Source organism: Prunus dulcis, chromosome 5, assembly GCF_902201215.1.
Source record: "Prunus dulcis chromosome 5, ALMONDv2, whole genome shotgun sequence".
Taxonomy (NCBI): Eukaryota; Viridiplantae; Streptophyta; class Magnoliopsida; order Rosales; family Rosaceae; genus Prunus; species Prunus dulcis.
In genome coordinates, this window is record NC_047654.1 from 6687188 (window position 1) to 6705783 (window position 18596).

At 39.0% G+C, this 18596-nt stretch overlaps 3 protein-coding genes across 6 annotated transcripts; all 3 read left to right on the forward strand.

Annotated features, from left to right (window-relative positions):
- The first annotated feature begins 2749 nt into the window (after window positions 1-2749).
- On the forward strand, window positions 2750-7245 carry LOC117627158 (transcription factor KUA1). 3 transcript variants are annotated; one of them, XR_004585737.1, is made up of 5 exons: window positions 2750-3303; window positions 4183-4391; window positions 4788-5262; window positions 5928-6020; window positions 7228-7245. XR_004585737.1 is itself a non-coding variant. In XM_034359090.1 (3 exons), exons 1-3 carry the CDS (start codon window positions 3024-3026, stop codon window positions 5286-5288), a joined length of 990 nt encoding a protein of 329 aa, XP_034214981.1. In that variant the 5' UTR covers window positions 2751-3023; the 3' UTR covers window positions 5289-5637. The 3 variants fall into 3 exon arrangements, 1 of the variants encoding a protein (XP_034214981.1); XR_004585736.1 differs by having other exon boundaries at window positions 7118-7230; XM_034359090.1 differs by lacking the exons at window positions 5928-6020; window positions 7228-7245 and having other exon boundaries at window positions 2751-3303; window positions 4788-5637.
- On the forward strand, window positions 6034-8558 carry LOC117627157 (O-fucosyltransferase 30). Of its 2 annotated transcripts, XM_034359089.1 has the most exons (3): window positions 6034-6755; window positions 7118-7887; window positions 7963-8558. In XM_034359089.1, the coding sequence occupies exons 1-3, from the start codon at window positions 6325-6327 to the stop codon at window positions 8169-8171; spliced, it is 1410 nt and encodes a 469-aa protein (XP_034214980.1). In that variant the 5' UTR covers window positions 6034-6324; the 3' UTR covers window positions 8172-8558. The 2 variants fall into 2 exon arrangements, with proteins under 2 accessions (XP_034214980.1, XP_034214979.1); XM_034359088.1 differs by having other exon boundaries at window positions 6036-6755; window positions 7118-8558.
- A 2208-nt stretch (window positions 8559-10766) lies between these two features.
- On the forward strand, window positions 10767-15715 carry LOC117627674 (peroxisomal acyl-coenzyme A oxidase 1). The gene is made up of 14 exons (XM_034359863.1): window positions 10767-11264; window positions 11667-11775; window positions 11918-11979; window positions 12165-12374; window positions 12590-12677; window positions 12768-12930; window positions 13052-13250; window positions 13344-13541; window positions 13692-13823; window positions 14125-14245; window positions 14402-14512; window positions 14780-14849; window positions 15040-15223; window positions 15312-15715. The coding sequence occupies exons 1-14, from the start codon at window positions 11127-11129 to the stop codon at window positions 15519-15521; spliced, it is 1995 nt and encodes a 664-aa protein (XP_034215754.1). The 5' UTR covers window positions 10767-11126; the 3' UTR covers window positions 15522-15715.
- The last annotated feature ends 2881 nt before the right edge of the window (window positions 15716-18596 follow it).

The following is an 18596-nucleotide window of genomic DNA, read 5'->3' on the forward strand; positions in this document are numbered from 1 at the left end:
ACTCACTCCTGGTCCGAGCTAGCTGGACCTCCTGAAGGTCCCTCCTGTGGGTCTGCCTGGCCCCGGGTGCCTGATTAAACCACCATGAATATTTAATTAATAAAACTGCTCGGTATAAGTATTAAATTAAAACCCTGACCCCCGACTCCTAAAAGTGCGTGCACTAACTTTAAAGTCATTCTTATGCCCACTTAAGCATTTTGGATGGTTAGAACTGTCTTAAAAGACCCGAGACTCACTAAGTGATAAACTTCCATATTGGTCAATACGGGACCTCGTGGGGTCCACGACTTCCAATTATCAATCCGAGAGTTCCTAAAAGTTCCTCACATTTAAATAATCATGTCCTGCAAGTCTGGTCTGAATCGGACGATCGGATTGATCACGATCGTGTAATCGCATCAAGACACAGTGCCACTGCACTACCCTCGCCCATGCGCCGCCGCACGCGCCGGCAGCGCTGGGTGTCCAAAGCGATTACGCATTGCTGGAAAATCTCAAAACCACGGCTCCAAACTCCTACCCTAGGTATAACACCACATTTGGAACCACTTTTGTTCTTGGACCTACCCCAAAAACTAGGGGTGGGCACGGTTCGGTTTGGACCGGTTTTTGCCTCAAATTAGAATCGATCCGATACTATTCATGCGGTTTGGTTCGGTTCGGTTTTAATTAAAAAAATTCAAAAACTGTCCGGTTCGGTTTGAACCGTTTTCGGTCCGGTTCCGGTTCCGGTTCGGTTTTGAACCGGATTATAAAAATTATTTTTTTAAATTGTTTTGTAATACAATTCTCAACTAAAATATTATTTTTTTACTTGAAAATTAACAAATTATTCAATTTCATATAAAAAAATAAATATTAAAGTGAGAAAAGAGAGATATTTTGACATTGAACTTGGATAAATATTAGGTTTTTTTTAGTGAAATTAAAAATATAGCATTAAATATAAATATATATTGAAATTATATATTTTTTTAGTTTCAACGGTTCGGTTCGGCCCGGTTCGGTTTTTGAAGACATGGAACCGGATTCGAATCCGGTCCAAACCGGTCCGGTTCGGTTTTTGACCGGTTTTTGACTTTTTGGTCAACTCGGTTTTTTTTCGGTTTGGTTCGGTGTGGTTCGGCTCGGATTTCCGGTTTGCCGGTTTGAGTGCCCACCCCTACCAAAAACTGACCAGAAGTGGCCGAACACGGAAGCCAAAAATCAGCTGAATTTCAAATTCGAAAATCCAATATCTACACTAAGAACCGATTAATTCCTACCCAACAGGCAGCTAGAACAGCTCGAGAGGTTCAAAATCCATACCTGGCTCGTCCGATTTGGTTGAGAAATGAGGGAGAACGACGGCCGTGAAAGTCCGGTCACACCCGCTCGGTTTTCTGTAGTTTTCGGCGGCTGGAGTGGCTGACGGCGACGGAAACCGGATAGGACGAGAACAGGAGGAGATGATGGTTCGAACAAGACCGGTCTAGTGGCCGGTGGTGGTCTGTGGCGGCGACGGCGTCACAAAAACGAATCGGAGGAGGAGGTCGCGCAACGGGAGAGAGAGAGAGAGAGAGAGAGAGAGAGAGAGAGAGAGAGAGAGAGAGAAGAGAGAGAGTGAGGGTTTTAAAAAATCTGATTTTTTTTTCCTAATTACCATTTTGCCATTCTTGATATTTTACCCGTATTTTCTTCGTTAAAGCTCCAATTCGAGCCCACTTCGTGTCTACAAACTCATTTCGTCGTGCTCTACGCAATGGTATATGTGGAATTGTCAAATTACTTTTCGGTCAAAAAGTCAACTTTTCGTTAATAAATTATTCCAAGGGCACAATTGTCTTTTCTCAAAATAAATTACTAATTAAATATGAATTTTGGGTTTGGATCATTACACTGAATTCTATTGTTAAAATTATTATCTTTCCTTGTTCAAACACATATTTTGAATGAGGATGAACATTACCCTAATTTTGTTTTATAAATGTCTGAACACTATATTTTATGAACTTGGATATTCCAATTTATGGTCTCTTTTACTACACAAGAATCAAGTGCCAAGTGCTGCCAAAATATGAACTACCGAACACCTACTATAAGGACAAATGTAAAATAAATTGTAGGTCATTAATAGATAAAGAGATGACTTCAAAACTTTTCATGTTGATAAGTCAAATAAGTGACAAGAAACTTATCTACAATTTTAGCTTCATATACAATCTCAAGTTGGGTGAGGCACCAAAATTTTCAACTCACTCAAAATCTGTAAACAATGACACATAAAACTGAAAATTTTTATTCGAGCTGTTCTTGTGTAGAGGTCTGGATAAAGTTAGGATAAGTTAGGATCCTGTCCTGGGGACTGAACCTCAATCAGACCATTCAAACTTTCTACTCATAGAAAAATTCAAACCACTGAAAAAGTACGTACTTCTTAGATTCAAACAAGACAAAGTGACTTGTGACAATCGAGTCATGATGTATCATGCCTATTTTCTTATTTTTGTCGAAATTCTAGTCATGCTATTAAGTTGTATCAAATTTGCCACCCTACTTGAGTGAAAATGTTAAAAGAAAAAAAAAAACTCCAATTTGATATTATCCGAAAGAAATAAAAAATGAAAGTAAAATATCCCACACATAGTCATCCAAAAAATGTTTGACTAAACAAAGGACCGGGCAATAAAAAATCAAACAATTTTCTTCCAAAACCATCCTGCGAAACACCGAATAGTCTCTTCTCTTTATCCACGCCACGATATATGGATAGTGTTCTACTCATAAATCTCCTACTTGTTCTTTGTCTTTCTCATCTCTCTCTCTCTCTTCCGCTCTACGAAACTCGAGGGTGCGAAAGAGAAGACGTAGAAGCAACAAAGAATTTCGAAGCCAAACCACAAATCAACAACAAACCCAACTCCCAATTCTCACGCACACCCAAACCCAACACACCTTTTTCCTTGTCTCGGATCATGTGATTCGGATCCTCCGATCCGACCAACCCAACTCGCCCGATCCGATTCATTTTCGTGTTATCAATGACTCGGAGGTGCTCGCATTGCAGCCACAATGGCCACAACTCTCGGACGTGCCCCAACCGAGGGGTCAAGCTCTTCGGCGTTCGCTTGACCGATGGCTCCATCAGGAAGAGCGCTAGTATGGGCAATCTCTCCCACTATGCCGGGTCGAGTTCGGGTCCCCACCCGAACAATCCGGGTTCTCCCGGCGACACCACCAACGATCACGCCGGCGCTGCCGACGGGTATGCCTCTGAGGACTTCGTGCCCGGATCGTCTTCGAGCCGTGAACGGAAAAAAGGTTCAGCCTTTTCTTTTTCCCCTTTCCTAATCTTAAATCTTTCAATTGTTTTGCTTTTTTTTTCATTGTCTAATTTTGAAGTTTTTCATTTGGGGTATGTGCGTTTGTGTGTTGATTCTTACTTGATATGTCCGATTTATAATTATTTGAAGTTGAGTGATTAGCTAAATTGAATTTTTTTTGGGTGCTATTTGGAGTGTTTGCATAATTAGCATATCTGAATTTCGATTTTCAATTGATGGTATTTTGGTAGTTAATAACGAAATGGAAAAATGGATCAGATTCCAAATGAAGTGTAAACTGTAAAGGAAGAAAATGAACAAACATCTGCAACAAAATGCTTTCTGCAAAGAAGAATTAGGCTGCAGAGGTTTAATAAAAAACGATGCTTTGCATAAATAAAAGGTTTAAAAGAGTAAATTTGTCCCAACTACAAGGGTGCTACCATAAAAGATAGGCCCAGGAGTTTAGTGGTTAAATTTAAGGTGATGAAGCTTAAGGGATGTAAGCAATGGACCTCATTGTATTAGGTATTTTAGATTTCATTTAGTAGGATGCCTGGTTTAGACCATCCCATAGGCAACCCTCATTCGGTATGAGAGGTCACTTGAAATGCAAATATAAGCGTTGTCAGTTTTCAGATGTACTGCAATAACTTTTCCAGGGATTTTGGGATCTTATGGTTGTATACTTACTATTTATTTTTTATTTGGTGTATATGATCTATTTATCACACTGGATTTGTTGATTAGTAGTTACATTGATCTCATTATCAACAATAGAATTCTCGAAGAGGACCTAATGATCATGATACGAGGAGTTCTACTAAGTTTTGCTTTTTGTATTAACAGATTTTAGTTTCTCATTTTTTCCATGTAGGCACTCCATGGACTGAAGAGGAACATAGGATGTTTTTACTCGGACTGCAGAAGCTTGGCAAAGGTGACTGGCGTGGGATTGCTCGCAATTACGTCATATCAAGAACACCTACTCAAGTAGCTAGCCATGCTCAGAAATATTTCATTAGGCAGACTAATGTGTCGAGGAGAAAACGGCGTTCCAGCCTGTTTGATATTGTAGCAGATGATGTAAGTATCTTTTCCGCCTTGCATAACCAGTATGCACATTTTTTTACATACAGGCACGCAACATGAAAATTTCACCACATTGAGTTTCTTTGCATCCTACGGTACACTGTATGATGTGCTCTCAAGTTTGTGTTGACTATTTAATCTTGTTGGTTAAAAATTCATGTCCTCTGCATGTGTAAAAATTTAACATACCCGGTCCTTCTCTCTCATTTTCTTTCATTTTATAACTTTCACTTCTGTCTTGAATCTCGTGGTCTTGAATGCAGTATTTGTCTGGTGATAAACTAGGGCCATATTTAATCTTGACTGCATGGTTCCTACTTGAGATCTCCAATTAGATTCTGATTTTATCTTTCTTGACTTATGTATGGTTTATTGATAATTTTTCTACAGTCAGTTGAGGCTCCAATGGAACCACTAGACTTCTTACCTGGCAACCATCTACAAGCTGAAAGTCAAAGCAACAACCCATTGCCCGCTCCTCCAGCTTTGGATGAAGAATGTGAATCAATGGATTCTACCAACTCAGATGGAGAACCTCCCCCCCCACAACCTGATAGCTCACAGTCATTTTACCCAATGATATATCCTGCATATTTCTCACCTTTCCCGGTTCCTTTTCCATTGTGGCCTGGATACAGTACTGAGCCCACTAAGCAGGATAAACACGAGGTTCTCAAGCCAACAGCAGTACATTCAAAGAGCCCGATTAATGTTGATGAGCTAGTAGGAATGTCAAAACTGAGCTTAGGAGAGCCTATAGGTCATTCCGGCCCCTCCTCGCTTACGCTAAAGCTGGTTGAAGGGTCTTCTAGGCAGTCGGCTTTCCATGCAAATCCAGGCTCTGGAAGTTCTGGCATGAATTCAGGTGGTAGTCCCATCCATGCTGTTTAGTGGTTAGACGTGCCTTGGAATTTTACAGGTTAATGTTAATACAAGGCTAGAAATGTGCAGTCTGGTTTGGGTTTGAGTTGCATCTCATTATGGAATAACCTTAATAATGTTTTTTTTTTTAATAATAGTTATAATCTATAATTTGGTCTTAGGTTTTAGACTGTACCATCTCGTGTCCAAATTATTTAAATCTTTGACATCTTGTGTTGGTGTCTAGAATTGTTTGGTTTTTGTCCTCCCAGTGTTGATCATGTAGACATTCTAAAGTCGAGCAACCGCCGTACTTGTAGAATAGCTATTCACCGTAATATGAATAAATTTGAATATCTGCATTTTCAGAAAGGTAAAAGATTTTTTGGGGTTGCATTGCATTGAAATGAAGGTCTACTTCGTTTATTTTTATTTTTATTTCCTTCTTTCCATTTTTTAGAAAAGAAAATTGGTAACTCAAAAAGTTATTACAACTATCCCGGACATAAAACCATTGATTCTACTACTAGACCTACAAAACAGGAAATCACTTCAATTATTATACATGCCTCATCTTACTTTGATCTGATTAGTTCTAATCAATATATTTCATTTTGTTAACGGGTTGTCGGATCCTGATTACGGTGGTAATTTTTTTTAAAATGACAGGATAACACGACTCAACCGGACACGAATATAGCGGAGTTAAGTTGACCGGTATTAGAAAAGAACGTGCTGTGCTGGCAGGGCAAATATAAAACGGTTGGTTTTTTTTTTCTTTTGGTGGACGAAAAACGGTTGGGTTAGTGTAGGTTTTGTTTGGGGTTTTTTGTCCCCAGTGTCGTAAAAAAAAAATTACCACCCCTAATTTGGATTGTAATTTATAATCGTAAAAAAGATTACATCCGATTCACCACAACCCAGACAACCCGGCCCAAAAACAAGAGAGATTACAATTCAACCCAGATGGGCCAAAGCCGCCAGATCCCTTTCCTCCTACTGGAAGTCCCTAAACTTCAAATCTCCAGATTCATAGTAGCAGTAGCGAAGACACAGAGAGGCAGCTATGAACCTCCTCACCAGAAACAGACCCACAGCGAGACCATGGCCCACCAGAAAACAACCCTCATACAGGTCCCCACTCATCTACCTCACTCTCCTCTTTACCCTTCTCTTCTTCTTCTCCTACTTCTTCTCTCTCACTCCCAATTCTCTCCTCTCCAACAAGACCTCAATTTCCGATTCCCCAAAATGCCCCTCCCTTGGAGGAGGAAAGTTCCTCTGGTACGCTCCCCACAGTGGCTTCAGCAACCAGCTTTCCGAGTTCAAGAACGCCGTTTTGATGGCCGCCATTTTGAACCGGACCTTGGTTGTCCCTCCGGTTCTCGATCACCATGCTGTTGCTCTTGGTAGTTGCCCCAAGTTTCGGGTTTTGAGTGCCAATGAGATCCGAATTTCGGTCTGGGATCATATCGTTGAGCTCATTCGGAGTGGGAGGTATATCGGTTTCCTCCGTTTCTCATTTTGTTGGTCTATTTGGGGTAAAGGTGTTGAATTCTGGTGGAATTGGAAAGTGGGTTTGATTGGTTTGTTTTAGTTTTCATGTTAATGGCCCCAACTTGTTTTTGTTTGACCCATTGTTCGGTTTGTAAAATGATGCTGGGAAGGTATTGGATTTTTCTTTTTTGGTAGGATTGGCATGTTGGTTTATTGGGTTTGTTTTGATTTCCATGTTAATGGTACCAAATGTGTCTTATCAAACTCACTTGATGTACACTTATGATATTTATTCATTGGTTCCAAATTTGTTTCGATATTTTTTATATTTACAATACAACTATCTTTCTCTCTTGTTGCAGGTATGTTTCCATGGCTGACATTGTTGACGTATCATCATTAGTTTCTTCTTCTTTAGTTCGAGTCATAGATTTCAGGGTTTTTATATCCTTATGGTGCAATGTGAACGTAGATTTTGCTTGCTACAATGAGTTGGATAAGCATGCCTCTTTGCTTGAAAGACTTAAGCAATGTGGATCTCTACTATCTGGGCTCAATGGTGATGTAAAGTGTTTATATGCTGTTAATGAAGACTGCAGAACTACTGTTTGGACATACCAAAGTGGTAATGAGGATGGGGCATTGGATTCTTTCCAACCTGATGAACAACTTAAGAAGAAAAAGAAAATTTCATATTTTAGGAAACGCCGAGATGTATATAATACTCTTGGACCTGGTTCTGAAGCTGAATCAGCTACTGTACTGGCATTTGGGAGCCTTTTCACTCTTCCTTACAAAGGTTCGGAGCTATACATTGATATTCATGATGCTCCAAGAGATCAAGGGATAAAAACTCTGATTGAGAAGATTGAGTTTCTTCCATTTGCCCCTGAAATTCTGAGCGCTGGGAAGAAGTTTGCTTATGGTACCATAAAGACTCCTTTTCTTTGTGCACAGCTCAGATTGCTAGATGGGCAGTTCAAGAACCATTGGAAGGCTACTTTTCTGAAGTTTGAACAAACAGTGGATGCTTTGATGCAAGGCCCTCTTCCTATTCATATTTTCGTGATGACCGATCTTCCTAAAAATAATTGGACAGGAAGTTACTTGGGGAAATTGGTTAGAGATTCACGTAAGTTTAAACTGTTTTTCCTGAAAGAAAGAGATGAGCTGATAATACGAACTGCTAAAAGAATCGTGGATGCAGGTCATGGCTTGAAGTTTGGGACTGTTCCAAAGGAACACGATGGCACTGGTCAGATTGAGAAGGATTGTCCTCCAGGACTACCTGATGTTCTTCTATACATAGAGCAAACTGTTTGCAGTTGTGCTTCCCTTGGATTTGTTGGGACAGCAGGGTCAACTATTGCAGACATTATAGAGTCGATGAGGAAGTTTGGTGCATGTTCTAGCTAGTTTTCTGATTACATGGTCAAATGCCTAATGACATGAGAAATTATAATTCAATGAAGCTGTACACATTATGGTTCAGAAGCATGCCTGAGCTATGCAAGCTTGAAATTGTGAGCCTGCTTCATGGCTCGTAACTTAGTGGCACCAGCGGGTGTAGGCAGCAGAGTGCTTCGTGAAGAACGGAGTTGAATTCGAAAAAGGTTGCAGTCTTATGAAGGAAATACATATCACATGCTCTAACAAGAAAAGGGGTGGTTTGGTTTCTCATCAAAATTCTTATAATGCCACTGATTATAGACAGACTGTTTAATGTACAATTTTTCTGGAACATCATTGTAAATTAATTCAAGTGCCAATTTCTCACCTTGTCTGGAACAATGGTTCTTGTTTCAATTGTTTTTTTTGTTTTTTTGTTTTTTTTTTTGTGGGTTTACGCTTAATGCTTGGTAATTAAGGGTTAAAAGCTTTCTGGAAGCTTAAGCCTTCAATGGGCTCTTGTGCCCAAGTGGCTTCTCTTAGGATCTTATTAGTAGTTTCAACACCTAACCATACTAATCAATTTTGAAGGCTCAGTCAAGAATAACCAAGCTGCGGTTGGCTTTGTGATTAGAGATGAGAATGCTTGAGTTCTTCTGGCTGGGGCAAAGAAGATTGGTGATGTCTCAATACAGTGGCGGAATGTATGGACATTAGAGATGGTTTGGCCTATGTTGTTCCCCATACATTAGAGATGGTTTGGCCTATGTTGTTCCTAAGGGTTGGCGTAAGATCATGGTTGAGGGGGACTCCAAACTATTTTTAGAGAAGTTAACTCAGTTGCTGACGCTTTAGCTTTGCTTGGGCACACCCTTTCGCCTTTGAAATTATAGGAGTGTAGCCTCCCATTTCCGGTTGTAAACTCTTTCTATTTGGAACTTAAAACAATAAAGAAGTGAGAATGTCTAAAAAAGAAAATTAATGGGAAGATTGCTAGCATTCCGTGGCATTAAGGTGATCTTAACACCTCAACCCCAACCGGGCTTCCCTTCCAATTACGTCATCTTTGGCCTATTTGGCTGGTCCACTTGTAGACAAATTTTGTTTGAGTCATATTTTGCTTCGTCGCTTTTGTGTCAGCAAAACAGATACAGACCAAAAATAGAAAAAACAAAAAGAAGCAAACCGAGTCACGGAACAAGGTTTCATATGTGAACATTTACGTACTGACGACCAAGACAAGATTCAAACTTAAAAAGGGCACATTTGGTCAATTTTATTATTATTTGGTAAAAACTTTCTACATTTCTCAGTCGTAACCGTATACATTTTGTCTTCTGTATTTAAAATAAGATGTCGTAACTTCTGTTTTATATTTTTCTGTTGAGGAAATAACAAGTCGTACTAGTGACCTTAAACATATCTCATGATTATATTTTGATAAACTAAAACAATTGTTTTAATTTGACAAAGTAACAGTACCATATTCATCAGGATAAAAAACAAGGCCATAGAGTATGTTGTCAAAGCATTTCATCAGCATAATAATAATTTGGACCAAATTTCTGTCAATCCCTTAGATTTGATTGAGAAGTTTTGGCAAGCTTTTCACACCTATAACCAACTCCGCTTCATTTTAAGTTTTATTCATAAATATTTTTCAATCAACAGTGCAGATTCATTAGAATATTTCAATTAGTTTAAGGGGCTTCGTAGTTCAAGTAGTTAAAAGCATTTACCTTCGATTTCCCTCTTCCCAATATTGCATGTATCACAAAATAATTATATTATATTAGTAATGAAATGTATTGCCTTAAGTGATACTCCCAGTTCTAAATAATTGAAATTCTTTTGGTAGCAGCAACAATTTCATTAATGCAATACAATAACATAGCCCCACAAAGGTATCTTGCAAACAATAGAAAGATACACGCAATAAACACAACTATTGCAAAGATAATGAGCAAAAACAATTATACATCTTGAAGACCTAACTCACTATGAACTGAAAGTCATAAGAGGAATTCATAAAATCATTGCATTTGGTTCCGCAAGAAGATTATATGACACATGAGAGCTCTCTACTAGTTTGGGTGTGGGGGATATGAAACACCTATAAGTGGAATATCAAATCTCATGGTCAATTTTATATAAACTTCTACCAAGATATATGATTACGACGTCTTTCAAACACCCCTAAACTCAAAACACTCATTGATAATAGATTCACAAAATTAACAGTTTCACCCCTCGACACAGAGATCTTACGGAGATCCACCTTATTAACTCCAAAATTGCGAGGACCACACAACATAGGTTAAAAAGGATAGATCTATAAAGATCCAACCAAAAAGGTTAGTAGGAAGACTCTCGAACAACTAAGGGTGAGATAAATCTTACAAAACACAAGGGAGACAAAAGCCTAGTATGAAATAGTAGGGGGGAGATAATCTGGTTTATTCGTATGATGGGATGATTCCACTAGGAAGAAAAATAGAAGGGAAGAAGGGAGAAGAGGAGTGTTCCTCCAATGATTGATTTATCATTATCATTATGATTGTCTACCTCAATGTGTTAAAAAAAAATAAAAAATAAATAATAATAATAATCCTTTTTGTGGTTTTTCTATTTTTATTGAGAAGAAAAAGAAAAAAAAAAACCGAAAAGTCATGTAATCTATTGGCATGTATCCGAAAAGGAAGTAGTCAAATTTTCGAACATGAACATTGGGATGCACAACGCCAAATGTTAAGCTTATCAAGAGACCCTCCTTTTCCGCTTCTTTATTAAAAATAAAATAATAAATTATATATATTTAGATATCACATATAAAACCCAGGGAGATACATATCGATCCCAGAATCCCAAGCACTTCTTTCTCTCTTACAAAACCAGAGAGAGCACGAAGCTGACTGTTCTTAGCTTCTCAAGTTTTCAATTTCCCATAGTCTTTGTTTGCTGGGGCTTTTGCTTTCTCTGAAAATGGAGGGCGTTGATCATTTAGCGCACGAGCGGAGCAAGGCGCAGTTCGATGTGGATCAGATGAAGGTCGTCTGGGTCGGTTCTCGCCATGCCTTGCAAGTCTCCGATCGAATTGCTCGCCTCGTAGCTAGCGATCCGGTAATTAGTTCTCATTTGATCTGTTTGGTTTCCGAGAAAATGTTTGAAAGGCTCAGAATTTTGGTTTCACATTTTAGTAGGTAATTTTTAGTTAGCGAGCTGAATTTTTGTTTTACTGAATTAACCATTCAAAATTATCTACTTACCAGTACTTTTTCGTTAACAATGTTCATAGTTGTATATGAATGATCCTATGAACAGATGAGTGATTGCTTTGCAGATGATCAGTTGTTGAAAAGTTGTTTGAAAATTTCTTTCTTTAAAAACTTAGGCATGGAAAGAAATTGGATTTATTGTTCTCTTTATCTATATTCTTACTTTTCGCTTTTTTCTGTGTATTTTTTTTTAAAATTTTTATTTTTTAAATTTGACTGTAATTATATTTTGTGTGTTACTGTTTAGGTATTAAGAAAGGATGATAGAACTATGATGACTAGAAAGGAGTTGTTCAAAAACACATTGAGAAAAGCAGCTCATGGATGGAAACGGATCAATGAGCTTCGACTTTCTGGTGTGTCTCCATCTGGGAGATCTTGTTTCGTAGATTTTGTTATTTTTGTTGTTATTATTATCATTACTGTTACTATTTTTATATTTTTCTATATCATTTTTCATTTGCTTTAATAATGCAAATTATGCTACCATTGTTACAGAAGAAGAAGCATCCTGGTTTAGGCATTATGTTGATCAACCAGCATATACGGATCTTCACTGGGTAAGCTCCAATTCTCCCTTTTTGTGCCATTCTAATTTGTCTATATTTCAATATCCTGTTTGATAGTATTTTTTTTACTACAATTTTCCCACTTCCTTCTATGATAAGTATTCTGCATGTTTTTGTAGCCTTCAAATATTTGAATTGTTTGTATTTTTTAGTTAATATGTTAATTTTCTCTTCAGGGAATGTTTGTGCCTTTCATTAAAGGATCTGGTACTGAGGAGCAGCAAAAGAAATGGTTGCCGTTGGCATATAAGATGCAAATTATTGGTTGCTATGCACAGACTGAACTTGGTCATGGCTCCAATGTTCAAGGGCTTGAGACCACTGCAACTTTTGATCCAAAGACTGACGAGTTTGTTCTTAATAGTCCTACACTCACTTCAAGCAAAGTGAGTAATTTTAATAATGTTGCTTTTTTGTTTTCTTCTGATTTTTTTTCTTTTGAGTGAAATTTTAGTATCTATGATAACAAGCTTGTGATGGGAATTGTGCTTAGTGTCATTTTGATCTAGATATTTTCAACCATAATGTGGTGGTTATATTTTTCGTTGATTGAAATATCTAGTTTAGGCACTTATTTTCCTTCCTTATTGGTTGTGAATAGTGGTGGCCTGGTGGTTTGGGAAAAGCTGCTACACATGCTGTTGCTTTTGCCCGTCTTATTACTGATGGAAAAGACCATGGAGTAAATGGTAACGACCAAGTGTAACATTGTTTGGAACTTCTATCGTGAAGTGAATGGTCTATTGATTTTAATTATAGAACCAATTCTCTTGTTTTAGGTTTCATTGTCCAACTTCGGAACTTGGATGATCACTTACCTCTTCCAGGCATAACAGTTGGTGATATCGGCATGAAATTTGGAAATGGAGCATACAACTCCATGGACAATGGTGTCCTGAGATTTGATAATGTCCGCATACCAAGGGATCAAATGTTGATGAGGTATCCACTTTGTATGCATTGTACTTGATGATAGATAGGATTGTTGTGCTTGAGTGCCCATATTTCTTATTCAAAGAGGTAGAAAGGATGGCTATTCTCATGTTCTTCTCAAATGTGCCAGGGTCGCACAAGTTACAAGAGAAGGAAAATATGTCCAATCCAATGTTCCCCGACAGCTACTTTATGGAACAATGGTTTTTGTGCGGCAAACAATTGTAGCTGATGCTTCCACTGCTCTATCACGGGCAGTATGTATTGCCACTAGGTATAGTGCTGTTCGTCGACAGTTTGGTTCAGAAAATGGTGGTGTTGAGACACAGGTATCTGATGGAACATTGCCTCATAAAGTTTGTTATCCTCTGCATGATTTTGTCCTGAAGATGTGTTGTATTTTGGTTCGTGTTTTGTTCCAGGTGATCGATTACAAGACTCAGCAAAGTAGGCTCTTCCCTTTGCTGGCTTCCGCATATGCTTTCAGATTTGTTGGTGAGTGGTTGAAATGGCTATATACGGATGTAACACAAAAGTTGCAAGCAAATGATTTCTCCACATTGCCTGAAGCTCATGCATGCACTGCGGGTCTGAAGTCACTGACTACTTCTGCAACTGCTGTAGGATATTATTGCTGCTCTTTATTCTTCTATGTTTTAGCTTTCTTTTTGAGGCCCATGAAGCTTTTGGGTGACAGCAAACATATACTTCCCGTCCCATTGACAGAAACTCTCTCTCTCTCTCTCTCTCACAATTTCTTTTTTTGACAGGATGCCATTGAAGAATGTCGGAAATTATGTGGTGGGCATGGTTATTTATCTAACAGTGGGCTTCCTGAGTTATTTGCTGTTTATGTCCCGGCATGTACATATGAAGGAGACAATATTGTTCTACTACTACAGGTCAATGGATTATGAAGCCTTGTTTTACTTGCTTTTGACTGGACCTTTACCTTGCCTTCTGGCTTATTCCATGCCTGTACTACTATACTCTAAGAGCTGCTTTTGACTTTACTCAATAACTTGTCTCTGACTTTTGCCATGCGTGTTATACTGTGGCCTAAGAGTGTAGGAAAATGTGCTCGCAAATTGTGTATATTTTAACGAACCATAGTTCCTATGTTGCATGTTCATGGTTGGAGCCTACATACTACCTTCAGTATTTATATTTTGTGTGCTGACATATTTCTCAAATTTTTTTTAGGTTGCAAGGTTTCTCATGAAGACTGTTTCTCAGCTGCCGTCTGGTAAAAAGCCTGTCGGAACCACATCTTATATGGGCCGTGCGGAACATTTGATCCAATGTCGTTGTAATGTTCAGAAAGGTTGAGTATAAGTATTCTTAATCTACATGCCTTTGTTACCTCTTTCACGTCATGAAGCACAGGGATAAATTTTAACCCTAAACCCTAAATTTTACACTTACGTGGGTTGGTCTTTCTTGCCTTAGTTGTTTAGTCTGTATTTTCAATGTCATGCAGTTGAAGATTGGTTGAAACCCAGTGTGATACTTGAGGCATTTGAAGCAAGGGCGATTAGGATGTCAATTGCCTGTGCCCAAGACCTTAGCAAGTTTTCAAATCAAGAAGAAGGTCTGTATTTTTTTTCATTTCTGAATTTTCTAATTTTGTCTTTCTTTTAATGAGGAACAGAAGAAATTGTCGCCTATAATCTTAAGGGAATACTTGAGACATTGTAGAATCATTTTTTAAAATCTGTTTGACACCTCAGTTAGATTTTTTTAGTTAATTTAGTTCATGTAACATTAACTATTCAGTTATATGAAGCTGCTTGGTTATTTTTATTCATGCATCATGCTGTGCGATTCTGATGATTCTGATGCATTTCCAATTGTTCAGGCTTTGCGGAACTCTCGTCTAATTTAGCTGAGGCAGCAGTTGCTCACTGCCAATTGATTGTCGTCTCCAAGTAGGTTTCTTCCTTTTTATAATGACCTTTGAATAAAGTTTTGGACTTAAAAACCCTGCTTTGGGTTTGACCTCCTCTCTGCGGTACCTTTGTTGAAGATTATTTCTGTACCTCCTATTACTAATTTAGATAGCTGTTATTAAGTTCTCCACTTTGTTAATCGTGTAATGAAGCTTTTATTTCATGATAGGTTCATTGAGAAACTCCAACAAGACATTCCAGGGAAGGGAGTGAAAGAACAGCTTCAGAACCTCTGCAACATATATGCTTTGTATATTATTCATAAACATTTGGGTGATTTCCTCTCCACTGGCAGCATCACAGCCAAGCAAGCTTCGCTCGCCAATGATCAACTTAGATCTCTATATTCCAAGGTTTGCCCCATCGAACTTTTCTTGAAGGTCTACTTGTTCATTCATTAAAGTAGCTGTCGTCTGATAACTGTATCTTGACTTATTGCAGCTCCGTCCCAATGCCATTGCCCTTGTTGATGCATTTAATTATACTGATCACTATCTCGGCTCGGTTCTTGGCCGCTATGACGGTGATGTTTACCCGAATCTTTATGCGGAGGCATGGAAGGATCCTCTTAATGAATCAGTTGTGCCCGATGGCTATCGGGAATATATCCAGCCTTTGCTGAAGAACCAACTCCGAAATGCTAGACTATGATTTTTACCGTGGTGTCAGAGGTTCAATCCATGCTAATAAAGCTAGCAGTTACTTGCTGTTCACATTGTATTGTCATATTTATGCAACTACAATGACTAGTTCCAGGATATGGGAAACAAAAGGTTTTATATTGTTCTTGATAAATGTCGCCAGCAGTATTAATAAAAAACATATATATTAAGTTTTGGTTTATACTTTAATTTGACGGCAGTTCTCATATTCCACCTCTTATACCACACCCGGGTAGTGCTGCTATTTGAACCACATTTGATTCCACTATTATGCTAACCACTAAAGTAGGCACGGAAATACCGAGCGAATTACGTTGTGTAGTGATCACTACAGCTTATACCTATTAACAGAGTTCATGTGAGCTGCATCTCCCCACAATCCTAGCCCCTACGAATTGTGACTTCTCAGCCAACCCCCTATGACATTACCCGTTCATTCTGAAATTTCCATGCCAAACATGGTTTTATCCAGTAGCCCGAAACCCTAAATCTCTTCCTCTTTTACACTCTTAACGGGCACATATTCAATAAAATGGTGGTTTCAATGGGAATTGGAGGTCAGGAAAGCAATGGCAGTGCTGACACCACAAACAACCTTAAAACATCTGAGTGACACTTTTATTACTATATATGTTACTTCAGCAAAAGCTCCACAGTTCTACATCAAAACAAAGAGAATGAAAATTTATGATATATAACATTTTACTTTGTTCCACACTTGCGACTGACAGGTCCAGACCTGTAGCCACCCTTACAAGGCTTGCCCCAAGGTGTTACAGAAGGCCTCCCCTTGCTCTTTCCCTCACCCTCCACCATGTGGATGATCAATAGGGTTCATTGCCACTCCCCGAACCTTGGGCCGGCGGTTCTTGTGCTGATTTCCTGAATTTGGCCCACTTGGAACCGACCCGATTGTGGCCCGGCACTTAGAATCTATCCACTTCTCAACATAGGAAGTCAGCTTCACCAAACATCCTGCTGATGAGGGTTCTTTCAAAATGGTTGAGTTCCTGGTGCTCGAACCAACTTGCCACCTTGACCCGGCCTCATCTCGATGTTGTGTATCTTGGCCCCAATGTGCATGGCACCAAGAGGCATGCAACGTCCCAATTGTGAATTGATACTGATTTGTGCTAGCGCACCACGACACATAATCGGTGGAGAGTGTGCGACGGGCAGTGGTACCGCTGGTTGCGACGGAGGACCCTATTGAAGAGGGTTGAGGAAGCTGCTTGAGCTCTCCACCAAGTCATTGGATCCACTTCTAGGGTTTTCTTCCTTCTCTTTTCTTCTCATGCAAGCTACAACCCCAAATAAATAAAGGAAACACACACATGTTGAGCTATTTCATGAGACCATTGCCTATTAAAAGATATCTCTGATTGAGGCTTTTCCAACGGGTCAGGTCAAACAATGGGCTAGTTTTGAGCTTACGATTTTGGGTTGAGCTTCAAGTTGGTTCTTTTTTTGTTTTTGGTGTGTGAAAATCTTAGGCTTTGGGCTTAATGTAATCATAGCAAGTACATTATATGGCATGGCTTAAACTCCAAACTAAGGCCCCATTGAATTTGTCGGCCTACAAATTTCCTTTTTTGGAACATACACGATTCACGACCAAAGGAGATACCGGCCAAGGAAAAAAAACAAGATCAAAGAGAAAGGAAAGGAACAAGCTGGAAAGGTAAGTAGCCAGTGTGAGAGTAAATACTCTCGACTAGGCCCCGTTAGTCATGAACATTTTCCTGATACCTCCCGAATTACCGAAGATAGGGAATAGTGTCTCGAGATAGGGAAGTTTTTTCTCGATGTTACCATCTCGTACTGTGCCAAGTGATGTGCCCTTCCACTACCCTGTCTCTTAGAGCATTTCCACCCCTATGGGCAAGGGCAAGGCAAGTGCAAGGTGAATAGTGACAGCCCTTGCAATTTTGTTTCCACCTCTATGGGCTAGGGCAATGATAATTACTATTCACATGAGATATGATGAGATAAATTTGTATAGAGTTTTTGGTGTGGGAAGTAAAAAATATGGTTAGGTATTTATAAAAAATAAAAATAAAAAATAAAAAGAAATCTGAAATTTTTGGTATTCTTTTCATTTTTTTTTTGGTTGTTGACGTCAGCATTGTGTCATTTTTCCCAGGCAGCAGCTTGGGCTAAACTTGCCTAGGTTGCTAGGGCCCACTATTTGCCCGGGTTGGAACTCTTGCATTGGAGCTGCCTTTGGTTGCTTGGGTCCCCTCTTGCCAGGGCTCCTCCTCAGCGGTGGAAGTGCTCTTAATTATAATGCGAATGGTCTAGCTGTAAAAACCTTGGTTCAACCTATATAGCTAATAATGTCTGAAATGAGATATGAGAAAATGAATTTGTATAGAGTTTTTGGTGTAGGAAGTAAAGAATATGGCTACGTATTTATTTTTATTTTTTAAAAAAAATCAGAATTTTTTTTTTCAATTTTGTTGTTGTTGCTAACGTCATTCTGACGTCAGCATTGTGTCATTTTGCCTAATTAGCAGCTCGGGCTGAACTTGCTCGTGGGCTTACCCAGGTTGCTGGGGCCCATTGTTTGCTTGGGCTGGAACTATTGCGCTGGAGCTGCCTTTGGTTGCTTGGGCCCCCTCTTGCCAGAGCTCCTCCTCAGTGGTGGAAGTGCTCTTAATTATAATGCGAATGGTCTAGCCTTAAAAACCATAATCCAACCTATATACCTAATAATGTCTGAAATAAGATATGAGGAGATGAATTTGTATAGAGTTTTTGGTGTGAGAAGTAAAGAATATGACTAGTTATTTATAAATAAATCTAAAATTTTTGGTATTCTTTTCAATTTTTTTCAATTTTTTTTGGTTGCTGACGTCATTATGACGTTAGTATTGTATCATTTTATTCAGGCAATAACTCGAGCTGAACTTGCCCGTGGACTTTTCCAGGTCCACTGTTTGCCCAGGCTGGAACTCTTGTGCTGGAGCTGCCTTTGGTTGCTTAGGCCCCCTCTTGCCAGAGCTCCTCAGCGGTGAAAGTGCTCTTAATTATAATGCGAATGGTCCAGCCCTAAAAACTCTGG